Genomic DNA, 13,795 nt, shown 5'->3' with positions numbered 1-13,795 from the left:
TATTGAACTCATTCTTCCAGATATCATCCAGCACTCTCTTCTGTGAACTAAAACTGATTAGGTAAAATATTTGTGCTTTAATTTAAAAAACATTAACACAATTTAAATTTCTGACAATTCATATTACAGTCTTCATTATAAAACGAATTATGTTCTACAGCACCTTCTATCTAAAACTAATTTAAAAATTTCTTAAACGTTCGTTTTATACGGTGGTATGTTTAGGACATGCATTCATTTTTTAGATTATTTTGTGCGCACGCCATGTTATCTCGAATGCACGACATCTTTTCTCATGCGCACGACATCTTATCTCGTGCACACGACATCTTATCTCGAGCGCTCGACATCTTTTCTCGTGCGCACGACATCTGATCTCGAGCGCTCAACATCTTATCTCGTGCGCACGACATCTTATCTCGAGCGCACGACAATAGGGCCCTTTGTGTGTATTCAGGTCATTAGTAAAAACATACGACTCCCACCGTTTTTGCTTTTGTTTCGTTTATACTTATAACCGTTTTACGGGTTGGCAGGATTCCGAATGACAGGGAAATACAGCAACACAGTCCAATCACGGCCTTCCGTTTTCATCATTGTGTTGTTACAGTTGAGGGCTCAGAAACGCTAGATAGTCACTTATTGATCTCGACTGATAAATCATATGCATGCATTAGTTAATAAATAGATGTTTTAGGAACGACACAAAATACAACAACAATAGATACTGTAATCATATTCATGATATTGTAATTCTTCGTCAAAATGGTGTATAAATTCGTCTTCGTGTTAATGCCCGCTGGCTGTCTGGAAAAACAATCTAATTTGATTAATTTTGTGAGAATCAATTCTCCACAATTCATTGCACAAAACCAACATTCTGTATTTTTCTTATCTTGTTTTTTTTTTTTTTTTTTTTTTTTTTTTCTTTAAGATGATTACTAGTACTTGGAAGTACAGACATTTCTGGTATCCACAAGGGGTAATGTGCGGTAGGGGGTTGTTTGTTACCCTGAAAATCCACACTTTAACTCCATTTTACGCTCTAACTTATTTACCTGTTAAGTTTCGTTTTAAAATAATCTAGCCTAAGGATTGGTAACTCTTGATTTATCCTTTTATACTTAAATTTGCATTTCCATCGTTTATGACACTGGATGTCTGACGTTACTAAATTACAAATAGACATTCTCCTGTTATAAGCAAAGCATTAATTATGAAATAAAATGTATCTAAGTTAAAATACAGAAAAATTTAAATGTCATTTGTTTGGTCAGCTTCCTATACGATATCGATTTTGTCATTCAATTATCAGACCCTACCAAACCATATTGCTTGAAACTGTAAATAATGTAGTAATGATAACACAAGTGACAATTCAACCATGGTCTTTTAAGGGGTTTCCTTATGCCTTATTCCTTCAAATAATAGCAGACTCGTTTCGATTATGTCTGTTCATGAGAGGTAATGGAAAGTGCACCCTTATGCCCCCTAGCACTGACTAAAGCGGAAATCTATTACATAAATATTGAATGGACTCGAAAGGACCAGAAAAATATATAGCAACCCTGAATCCAATACTATATGGGGAGACTATTAGATTGCTGTTGTGATAGAAAATAAAGTCTTTATGAAAATCCTTTGGAAGCAAATGCAACCAAGCACAATAATAACAGACTTGGTTTGGCTGAGTCATTGAGTCTGTTTATGAGAAGTAGGAGAACTGTAATCGAGCTATTTACCAGTTTAACCTCCAAACATTGTAATTACTTCTCACACGCAATAATTCAACAATGATTGTCAGATATCTGTCTAATGGGCTACTATCAGACTGGAAAAAGGTAGATAAATTACGCAAACTATTCTTAACGTAAAACTGGTTGCTTATGACTCAGTATTTATTTGAACTACAAATAAGGACACTTTATTCTATATCTATTTTATCTATCCAATCGTGAACGTTCATTTTGCAACACGTGACCGTACAATATATTACCTTACTGGACGCACGTGCGTACAAAAAAACTGTATTTTTTCCGTATTTGGACGGTTAAACATACGATAAAGCCCGAAACGCGTGAAAATGTTCCGAATATAAATCGGGTGAAGTAGGCGCTCTTTGTACAAAGTTAAATTATGTGTCTTGAAATCAGAAATGGCAGAAATACAATATTCAGTAAATCATTTTTTAATTTAAACTAAAATAAAATAGATATAAAATAAAAGGGTTATTTATCATTGCACTGTACAATACGATATATATTTGGACTCGTACCCAGCTGGGAAAACCATATTGGACTCGTCTAGCGGCTCGTCCAATATGGTTTTCTCAGCTGGGTACGAGTCCAAATATATCTCCGTATTGTACAGAACAATGTTAAATAAAGTAATAGTAGCTTACATTTGATATTACTGTAAACATTTCTGTATTTTAAAAAAATTGCTTTATGTGAATTACACTAGTTTTTTGTGTGTACCCATTTTCTGATCAGTACTGAAGCATATAGAAAACAATAGTTTCTTTCACGTTAAACCATGCTATTTTAAAAACCTGCGCAGAATGGTATAAATAAAAACATTTGACACGCGTATCCTCTATACATGTGCACTTGATATAACCCTAAAGGAAATAATTCAATACGATGACGTATGGTTAGGGTCGAAATCATGCAGTTCGATTTAGTTCGACCCAAGGTCGGACATATTCAATTTATTATGAACCTGGTTGGGAATTACCTATAAGCTATTTCATATTTAGTGCGACCCAGAAATATGTCTGACACAGGGTCATATATTCTAATTGGAAAATATCTGACCCAGGGTCGTTCTAAAGATGGCTGCTGTATCATTCGGAATTGTCTTAAAGCTTATCAAAATATAACCGACCCAGGGCCGTACTAAATAAAATAGCTTTAGGCTTATTCCCAACTAGGGTCATACTAAATCTTGGTCGTACTAATTTGAATTTTCTAAAAGCTAAATCGGCATGTTCGACCCTAACATACGGTACGTGATACTGTTCAGTTGGTATCTTTTCATCCCTGTTTTTTCTAATGTATTTTACATGCAAATTTATATTTTCTATATAATGACTGGCGACAATGCTTTTTATTTATGCTTTATCTCTATCTATTTTCATAGATAATGAGCGGTCAAATGTAATACAGTGTAGTGATAGGTCTCTATTATTGCATTTTAATTGTTGGCGTGCAATCTTCAATGCATGCATATCAACAAACTCGATAATACACTGCAATATCTTTGCAGATACCTAAGTTACGGAAGTAAACCAGTCGCTTAAAACATGCCTTCTAGTTCATGTCACCTCGCCGATTAAATATGCAAGAGGTCATTCCATGAATTTTTGTAAACAAAGTCCGTTTTTTTTTTCTTTATATCCTTCTGTTGCCAACAATTAAGGAATAGCGAGTACTATGTTTACACGTATATTGGCAAATCATTCAAGCGTTTTACTATAAACTGTAATGGTTGAATTGACTGTTTACAATTATAACTTCCGCTAAATGTTTTGACTTTTATAAAGTGACACAGATGTTTTACGACGAAAATGACAAGTTAACAGGTGGTAAGTACATAATATTATCTAGGATACTGCTTTCGCTTTCATTTTGTTATCACAGGATGTAACACTTAAAGATTGCATAAATAACTTGTTGATATCACTTGGCAATTACAACATGCAAGTGGACAGGTTTTCCCGTTGTCCTAGATAAAGCACAACATAGAAAGGAGTAAAGGTCTGTTTTGCATTCTGTTTTACAGACATACGTTTACAGGTGGAAATTTTATCAAATACGTTGCAACTACCTTTTTAAACATGTGTACATTGATTTTTCCCATGCTAAAACACAGCCTTCTTTGTTTAATAGGAAAATAAATTGTGTCGTGTTTGAATGAAATATGATTACGTCCTTTATGGTAAGGCGACCGACGATCTTCGCGGTGTGATTTTGATTACATTCTCACTAGCGAATTGATCCGGGCCTTGACAGGGTCATGTTCTTTACGGAAGGTCCTTGGAAGAAATGTGTCTTGCTTATTAATTCCCAAGACTATGTATCTAAACTGGCTAATAAAACCTGTACTAAGGTATAAGTATCAGTATTTCCACTTTTCCTTCCAGACACCATTGCACTCATAAGACGTATTCTAAAAGGGGAAACAAAATGAGACGTGATTGTACGCAAAGACGACAATGTTCCTGGCAGTGGTCATTGTGAACTTATGTCTATTTGTACGTGCTTTAGAACATGGCAGGAATACCTCTGATTTGAAAAATGGAACGCCATGTGACACGAACAAAGTTAACCTCGCCGTCAACTGCACCTATGATCCTATAAATCTAAACAGGAACACATCTACAGATTCTTGGGAAAAGTTTTGACAGCAGGGGACGATTTAAACGTGCTTCTGTTGCGGCGGTCATTTTTGTTGTCCTAGCTGTAGTTCTGTCAGTTATACAGAAATACAAAAACAAAGTTGTTCTTACAAATAAATGGCAGTTTAGATATAAAAAACACTTTGACAAAGACGGTGCTAACGACATAATCTACATGGTTGAGAATGACCTACATTTAACCGATGAGTTTGATGTTGCAATCAACCAGATAGATGAAATAAAAGGAGTGGAAAATGACTTCAAAGAAGTTTTGTTGCAAAGTTCTGCATGATCAGTAAAGTGCAATGTGAAATTAACAAAATAAAAAATGCATACTTAAATTGGTCCTACAATCAACTAATGACAAATACACTTAACAAAGCTTCTAATGCCCCCTCATTGTATTTAACAATACCTTTAACATTACTTAAGGTACATTTTTGAAATTTGTTACACATTTAGGAAAATATGTTGTTAATTACACACAAAAATTTCTTTAAAATCGAATGATGCTAACATATCATTTTATTTATTCTTAGTACTGAACTACACATGTCTAAAAGTCACACAAATAAAACGTCACACATATACACATAAATGTCTAAAATTTAGAAATTAGTGGATTTTGTTATAAGGCGTGAAAGTCGTGACAGAAACAAAACTTATTTATCTTGTCATTTGTTTTGAGCTTATTCAAATCTGGTTTGATATTTGACCATAAGTATTGTACCCCCATAAATGATATTTGCTCGTTTTATAAAAGCACTTCTTGTATGTGTGTTTTGTGACGTTTTAATACTGGGTAGAGGCGGTAAAATAAATGAAATGATGTGGTTACACTTCTCGGTTTTGTTGACATTCTACCATAGAATCAAAAACATATTTTCTATCTGTGCGGTTTATGAAATATATGGCCATAAATATTCATGGGCTGTTAGACGTTTTGGTTAGTATATGTTATACCTAGATTATGATACCAGACGGGCGAAATCTGAAAATGTTGAATTCTTATTTCTTTATGAAATAGGTTTCTTATGTTTCTGTGATACTTTTGTGGTAAATGCTAAAGCTTAATTATCCGTATTAGCTTTAGACATGCTAATTTTAAAAAAGAAATCCATGCGATACAACATAATAGATGTGGACCGCCTATGTTTTGTGTCATGCTGCCTGTACTGTGCCGGGTCTTCTGGGGCAGTAGAGCTATTGAATGTTTCTTTTGACCATTAGTGCACTATGCCAAAACTAAGCAATTAGCAGTCCACCAAGATACTCTCCATCATTTCCTTTTGTGAGATTGGTCTGGGGCTTATCTTAAATCATGTATTTATACAGTCTGTGACTGTTATTTTTTATTGTACTTTACCGTTTATCTTCTTCTTAAGATGTTACTTTGTCTTTCATATTTATTAAGAATAGTTTTATGAATTTAAAATACATTTGTTTTAAAATACATTTACATGTGTACTGTGCTTTTTCTCCATACGTTTTTAGAATTTCAGTTGTAACGTTACATGTAAACTTGCATTTTGCACGTGCTTGTATATAAATCGGGCGAGATCATAAAATGAATAAAATGATATTAATGCATTAGTTGAGTTTGTTGAAATTTTAAAATAATTATGTTAATAGCAACATATTCTTTCTAAACATGAAAGAAATTTCATGCTAAATGAAATACATCAAAGACATCGCGAATAATATAAGGGACGTCAGAAATTGCGGTCAGTATATTTAAGAAAAACAAAACAATTTCATTACGCAATTTACTGTGTTTAGAGGTACATATAGAGATTCAGTTACAAATTCATCATATATGCTACATTTTCTCGAGACAAATTGCAAGAAACTTGTAATATAAGGTACAATGAAATCTATACATGAAGTAGGCATTAGAATATTCTTAAAAGGTAAGTTTTCAATGCTTAGTATTTAATTAACAGAAGGTGTGTTCTATTTTCTCCTCTCATTTTGACTAAACCTGCTACTAGATAAAACTTAAAACTATTTATTAAATATTGCGAGAATGACCTGTGCTTTTAATTGCAGTCCATGGAGTTAGTTATTGACAAACAAGTTGAGAACCAACTTTATCTAACGCAAATTTCTATTCGATACTAAAATGTCAAAACTTAATAATAATTATACGTTAATAATTTTATGTTCTTTATGCGTTTTATGAGTTTTAACACATAAACAAATCATAACACCATTGTTTGTCAACTCTAGAAAGACAATTGGCATGTAGTGAAGGATTGGTTAAACAAATCAGTAACTGGCTTACAATAGATGATTTTGCTACAATATTATTGCCCTGTTGTACAATAAGTGAATACATTTTATTATAAAAGCAAGCAGTAGGCGAGCCAACAATGTGTGACGTATTGGTTTTAGTACTTGTATACCTTCAATTAGAGTGGTAGGCTATGAGGCCGATCACTACCAAATAGAATGTAAGCCTCCGCTGGTCTAGTAGTCCAAATATGAATAGTACTAATCTTTTTTACTTTCCTAGTGCATTTTCTCGGCAGCAACGTGCTTACTTCTACCCTACCGTGTTTCAGTATGAATCACTTTGCATTCTATTGAAATCGGCATGTTCCTGTCGCATGCTAGGTAAAGATGGCGGCGTAAGAATTTAATGTCTCGAAAAGAGGAATACATAGAAAACATTTTGGATATTAACCATACAGATGATACTGACATCACTAAATTTAATACCAAAAAGTTCTACACCATCATTAAAAATGCCAGACAAGACAGCCAAGGTATTTCCCCACTAAAAGATCAGTCCAGTGGTACCCTCACCTCAGATAATCTAGGTAAAGCAAATATCTTGAATAAACAGTTCCAGTTCCAGTCTGTTTTCTCCGGCATCTCCCCACTATCATTGTCTCAGCTGTCCAAAAATTCTTAGCATCTAGCCTATCCACACACTTCACAAAACATAACATACTCTATGAACTGCAGCACGGGTTTCGTGAAAGACGGTCCTGTGAGACCCAGCTCATTGAGTTAGTAGCCAATCTAGCGAAAAATCTTTCCATAGGTAAACAGACCGATCTTATCCTGCTTGACTTTAGTAAAGCCTTTGACAAGGTCAATCACTTAAAACTATTATACAAGCTCCAAGAACACGGTGTGTGTGACCAAATCGTGGCTTGGATACAATCATTCCTTATAGGCATTACTTCTGATCAAGTCCTAGTCACGTCCGGTGTCCCACAGGGATCTGTTCTAGGGCTCCTCCTCTTCCTACTATATATAAATGACCTCCCCGACATGGTCCTATCCCAGCTATCTATCTCGCGGTAACTTCCCACTCTGATTGTCAAAGGCTACAAAATGATCTCCTTAAGTTAGAGAAATAGGAAACTTTATGGGACATTGAATTTAATCCTAGTAAATGTCATGTCCTCCATATAACACGCAACAGGAAACCCATTGAATTCCCCTATAAACTTCATGGCCAAACATTGTCCCCAGTTAAAGATGCTAAATACCTTGGAGTCGACATCAGTCACGATCTTAGATGGAACACACATATCTCCAGAATCACAACAAATGCAAACAGAAAACTAGGTTTCATCAAACGTAACATCAAAACAAAACATGAAAGCATCAAAACTCTAGCATACAAAACATTGGTCAGACCGCAGCTTGAATATGCCTCATGTACATGGTCACCACATACACAGGTCAACATTCACAAGCAGGAAATGGTCCAGCGACGCACAAGCAGATGAGTCAAGAATGATTATTCCCGTTATTCTAGACTCTAAGCTTGTCATGTTCTATAAGATATACCATGGCCTTGTAGCCATCTCCCTTCCCAATTACTTACAGGCCCCTACCAGGTTTACTAGACACATGCATCCCTTAAGTCTTCGTCAGGTCCAAGTCAATTCAGATTACTTGATATATTCCTTTTTCCCCCACACTGCAGTCTTGCGGAATGGGTTACCACCAAATATTGCAACCATGCCTGACCTTGAGTCCTTCAAACAGGCAGTGGCCCAGCTCAGTTACTAAGTAAACTGCAATTGTTTTTATCCTACTCTCTCCTTTTTAACATTTTAACAACATCCATCACTTTCATATTCTTACTATTGCTGAAAGAACTGTCTTTCAGTTTTTATTCTTTTATTCTGTACTAATTACCGACACGCACCCTGCCCATAATACTCGCTAGAGGTGTGAGGCAGTATAAAGAGATAGATATATAGAAGAGAAATTGAAAGAAGTGGAAAATAGTAAATTCAGCGGGTTGTATTTAACGGACTGTATTTTTATTTATATAAAATTTAACACCCCTTTTCTTTTTGTTTTTCTAAAGTAGCTATCTAGTTCTTTATGGGCATATAAGTCTCTGAAAATCTGATATGCTAGAAAATGTCGAAAAACCGTTATGAATTAAGTGGATTTTATATGAAATAAAGAACAGCTGGATTTAGTGGTGTTCAGCCTATGATCAAAAATGAAAAAAAGCACAGCGTGCAGATATAACGGCACTGCTGAAGTTCGTTCCAAATACAAATCGAACTGCATGACAGCACATTTTGTCGATTAGTTCCGTTACTGACATAATGAGGCTTACATATTGCCTTCTCAGAAGTATTTCTAAAAGGGTAAGAGTTATTTTATTGCAATGTTGTAAGTTGTCATGCCAGTTTACGCCCTGCAAGTAAATTACTGCTATATTCGTACACAAAACTTCTCGACCTAAATTGAGATATTTCGAAATTAACGCAAGTATCACCCCCCCCCCCCACCTGTAGAAGCAGTTCTTTTAAAGAAAATCCCCCACCACTCCCTAAGACATTTTACCAACTCTCCCCACTTCAACACCCAACTTAGCTAGGTAGCCAGTTCCAGCTACTTCGACTAAAGGTCTAAGTAGCCGGCTCTGTATATACATAGCCTTTATGAACATGTAAGTCAAGGTAGGCGGCTCTTTAATAAACTGTATTATTACTTCTACTTCTACTGGGTTACTCCCAACAATCATTTACTGATTATAACTGGGAGGTCGGGGACAAATCTGTTAAAATAACCTATGTTACATGATGAAAACATAAAATGTAAGACTACATACAATGATAAAAATAAAAACGACATGATGGATTAGTGCATGAAAGTATTTAGGCTGACAGTGAAGCTTGCTAGGCTTTCACTGGCCTTGATGTTGTAAGGCAAGTTGTTCCATAACGAATAGTCCTAGGAAAGAAAGAGTTCATATGGTATTGTGTTCGTGAAAAAGGAATAAGGTAGTTGTGATTTCTTGCCCGAGTAAGATGGTTATGGTCTACAAATACTAAGGATCATTAATACATTATGTTTGTTTAAAGTTAACCCTGGGACAGAAAATACCAAGGTCCCTACTGGGGCTCGAACCCCGGACACTCTAACCACATCGCTAAAGGGTTAACCCAACAGCAAGGCTGTTGGAAGTGGCTCACTACAATTCTCCCCCTTTACTTTTCAGAGCTTACCAGCCCTCCAGAATGACACTCCATGCCCTCCGCATGAGTCTGTCAAACACTTCTTACACCATTAAAGTAAACCCTGGGAGAGAAAATACCAAGGTCCCTACTGGGGCTCGAACCCTGGACCTCGGGATTGTAGGCAGACACTAAGTCCAACAAATTTGACGCAATCTTAGGAAATATTGAGATAATTTTTTCATATAAACGGGCAATATCCCCACTCGCATCAAACACTCAAAAGACCAAAATAGTGGAAGCATTCATAATTTCTGATGAAATTTTCATTGCTGCTGACGCTTTACATGCTAGTTTAAATGCCGATTACGAATTGGCCATAAATTCAAATAAAACTTACATGACATCGAAAGGGGATTCAGTTCCTCATTGATTTATGTAAAAATTATTTAATAATATCGAAAATTACAAATTTTCCGTTAATTTAAACCTATGTATGTACTGTACACGATTAACGTTTACAGTGTCTACACGCCAATATGTGCAAGTGATAAAACCAATAACTTAATTTACACGGCTGTGTACTGTTATATATCCTCCATTATTTTGATCCTTCAAAAATTTGACGTTTATATTGCCCCCTCACAAATATAAAACAATCAGAACATTGAATTATTTTGACTAGGCGGACACTCTAACCACATCACTAAAGGGTTAACCCAACAGCAAGGCTATTTGAAGTGGCCTATAAACCTACTGTTACTACAAGTTAAATAAATTACATTTCTTGTGATTTATTTTCAGTTTGTGATTTACCTGTTAATTTTGCCGTATTTCCGTACTCAAATTTTATCGGCCGACATTTTGTTATGGTACCAACAAATGATCAGAGTGTCGTTATCATCATCGGCATGTTTTAATGGAGTGTTTATAAATTCTTAAAGTAAAGTTTTTTTATAAATTTTTGTTGTTTCTTATATATTGAAAAACATTTTTGATGGATGATGTCATTTGTCGTCGATCCTTCAGATTTAGGTCTTTTGTTATGTAATTATCTTTCACATTTAGTATAATGCTGCCTTAGAATAAAAAGCTCATAATTATGTTCAAATAAACAATTACGGTAGAACCAATCAAGATTACTGACTAATAAACAAATTGGCAGAGAAATTATGTAGTAATTAAATAATTAAAGACGCACATAGAGGTGAAAAAGTGTTGATCACTTAAAGTCATCACTTAAAAAAGGCGCACGAAAAGATCAAACGCCAGTATGTTCAATAGAGCCGCATCATTTAATGTACTTTGATGCTCTTTGTTTTGCCCTTTTGGCTTTTAACTGTTTTGTTTTGTTTTAAGAATGAATCACTGTATCTCAGAATCTAATATGTATCGAGTACTTTTAGAAGGTATAAAAATTCACGTTAGCGGTTCACATGTGTCATTTGTGTCAAATAAAACAAAACAAGAACACTTTATCTGCCAAACTCTGATAAAACATGTCTGCATTGATCATGTCCGCAAGCATAAAATTTACAATGAATTATTTAGGGCCAATTATTTAGGATAAGATACAATGTCATGTCTGTTTCTTTCTGTCTGTTCATCTGTCTGTCTGTGTGTCAGCACAAAACAAGAAACCTTTAATAAATCACATCTGCATTGATCACACTCACAAGAGTAAAACCATTTAGGACCCTTTTAGCTCACCAAAGGTTCAGGGTGAGCTATTAGTATAGGCTACCTAGCCACTGCCTACTTGAAAATACCCAGTGTTTCCATTCACGTAAATATGTACGTGTTTCACGCACTGATTTCACATTGCACGTAATGAAAAAGTCTCCCGAGGGTGAAATCATGCACTGAAAAAAAAATGCCAATATCATGCACTGAAAAAAAAAAGCCGACATCATTTTCCTTAATCAATTTTCCTTAATATCGCCGTTGTATATATATACCTATATATATAAAAGTTCAATTTGTAAGGAATAAACAGCAGCAGACTTCTGTGTTTTACAATTATTTTAATTCTTCACTGCAAGCGCTTTCAATACATATATATAATATGTGCGTGACATAGTGGACTGGTACTAAAACTCGATAAGTGCGGTATCTGTTATGTATGCATGGTTTTCTCTGACGCAAAGAAGCCTGTGTTTTGACGCATTTTTGCCTGAATTGACTCCAAAAAGTCACTACTTTGTGCCATTAATGGCGCAGTTGTAATCTGTCTCCAGTAAATTTAGTCCAGTTGAACCAACGAAGAATTTCAGTTTCATTTTCAGAAAATGTGGGTTTTTTCGTAACTGAAAATAGAGTCTTATTTTAGCAAACTAATCATAGGTAGCGAGTTGGTCAGTTGACCAGCATTGTTCGATAATGTTCTGATTTTATCACTGTTAATACTTGTGCAAGATTGTAGTACGCACAGAAACGTTTTTCTTTGGCAGTGAATCGGATTCAAACGACGTTACGTTTCGAGTACATCAAAAAGAGATGCTAATGAACGGCAGAATCACGAAATTCCAGCCAAGAAGGCAAAGGGACTGTGAGCCTTGTGGTTTTTGCGAGGGGTAGTTGAGTAAATTTAACTCAGTCTGGGTCTTCCTTGATGATGACGGGACGGTGAAATACTCTACATGCATCTCAACGAAGCATAGCTAGGGCCTCCCCTGGGCCTCAGAAAATTGTAGACACTTTTTGAGAGAAACTGCCAAATTGAAGCTGAATTGCTGAAATTTGACCCCATTTTAATAAAATTATTGTCGCCACTTTCAAAAATCTGTAGCCAGTTCTTTGAATTAGTAGCATTTGGCTACATTGGTGAATAGCAGAGGAGGCCCTGACAGTCCTTTTGTGAAAGGATGTACCAAAGTGATTCGAAAGTTACTTGAAGATGAACCATTTACTTTTTCAAATTAATCATTATTGAAATTTTGTATATATACAAAAGTATTTATGAATTTGAAACTGTTTGTTTTTTCAAACTGTTTGGTTCAGCGGTTTGGTTCTATAATTCTCGCCTTTATGTTTACATTGCGAAATCGTACTTCCTACATGGTATCTTGTATTGTGAATCTGAATTGATGATCAAAGAAGTGTGTGTGTGTGTTCGGGTTTAACGTCTTTTTCAACAATTTCATATAAACGACAGTGTCTACTTGTAGCAGTGAGCACAATGCCAAACTTTATAGTGCTGCCTCACTGGAATATCACGCCATAGACACGTGACACGATACCCCACCCAGTCACATTATACTGACACTGGGCTGACCAGTCCTAGCACTACCCTCTTAATGCTGCTACGAGTACCATTTTTTACGTCTTTGGTATGACGTGGCCGGGGATCGAACCCACAACCTCTCGCACTCGAATCGGACGCTGTACCACTAGGCTACTTAAGTGGTTGCTCGATCAAAGAAGTATTTTGTCCCACTGAAATTTCAAATGACCCCTAAATTCTAACCTTAGGGGGACATAATGTCCCCCATTTTGAAAAGACGGGAAAACCCTGTGTACGGAAATTCTTCACTTGTGCTGTACACATTCACCCACATGATTTTGACATCACATGTTTGTCTGCAACAAAATCACGGGTACTACACAGTGCCTGCGGTACCGCCTGTGCGGACGAGGATTGCAGGCACTTGGCTTCCTGTGCCGCAGGTACTTCGTCAATGTTTACAGAACGAGCGAGATCGGTGAGTGATTTTTGTCATTTTTGTCATTTTGTTACTGCTTGAAGCATTTTTTCAAAAATGGGGGAATGTAGCGGGGTGTAGATGTATCTTATGTACATATCCATGCTAAAATTTGTGACAAATGACCAAATTTCTAGAAATGCAAGGACAAATAAGCAGGGAATGAAACGTGATTTTTTTCACATCAGTTACTGTTTAGACTCATTTCTTTTCGCTCTCCCAAACGATGTCGTCTCTACCGTCGTAAATTATAT

General features: G+C 35.7%; 1 protein-coding gene and 1 long non-coding RNA gene across 3 annotated transcripts in view; both read left to right on the top strand.

Moving 5' to 3' along the window:
- Nucleotides 1-3,061: 3,061 nt before the first annotated feature.
- On the top strand, nucleotides 3,062-4,740 carry LOC123548485 (uncharacterized). Its single transcript, XR_006685894.2, has 2 exons — nucleotides 3,062-3,586; nucleotides 4,145-4,740. It is a non-coding gene; the product is annotated as an uncharacterized LOC123548485 (long non-coding RNA).
- A 4,148-nt stretch (nucleotides 4,741-8,888) lies between these two features.
- LOC123548486 (probable arginine--tRNA ligase, mitochondrial) overlaps nucleotides 8,889-13,795 on the top strand; it is a 65,306-nt gene continuing 60,399 nt past the window's right edge. For both annotated transcript variants that reach the window (XM_045335783.2, XM_045335782.2), the window contains exon 1: nucleotides 8,889-9,027. In XM_045335783.2, the coding sequence (XP_045191718.2) occupies nucleotides 8,986-9,027 (42 nt within the window). In that variant the 5' untranslated portion in view covers nucleotides 8,889-8,985. The remainder of the gene's footprint in view (nucleotides 9,028-13,795) is intronic.

The sequence above is a fragment of the Mercenaria mercenaria genome, chromosome 6 (assembly GCF_021730395.1).
Source record: "Mercenaria mercenaria strain notata chromosome 6, MADL_Memer_1, whole genome shotgun sequence".
NCBI classification, from domain to species: Eukaryota; Metazoa; Mollusca; class Bivalvia; order Venerida; family Veneridae; genus Mercenaria; species Mercenaria mercenaria.
Note: the sequence above shows the minus strand (reverse complement) of the source record. Positions and strands in the feature narration are given on the sequence as shown.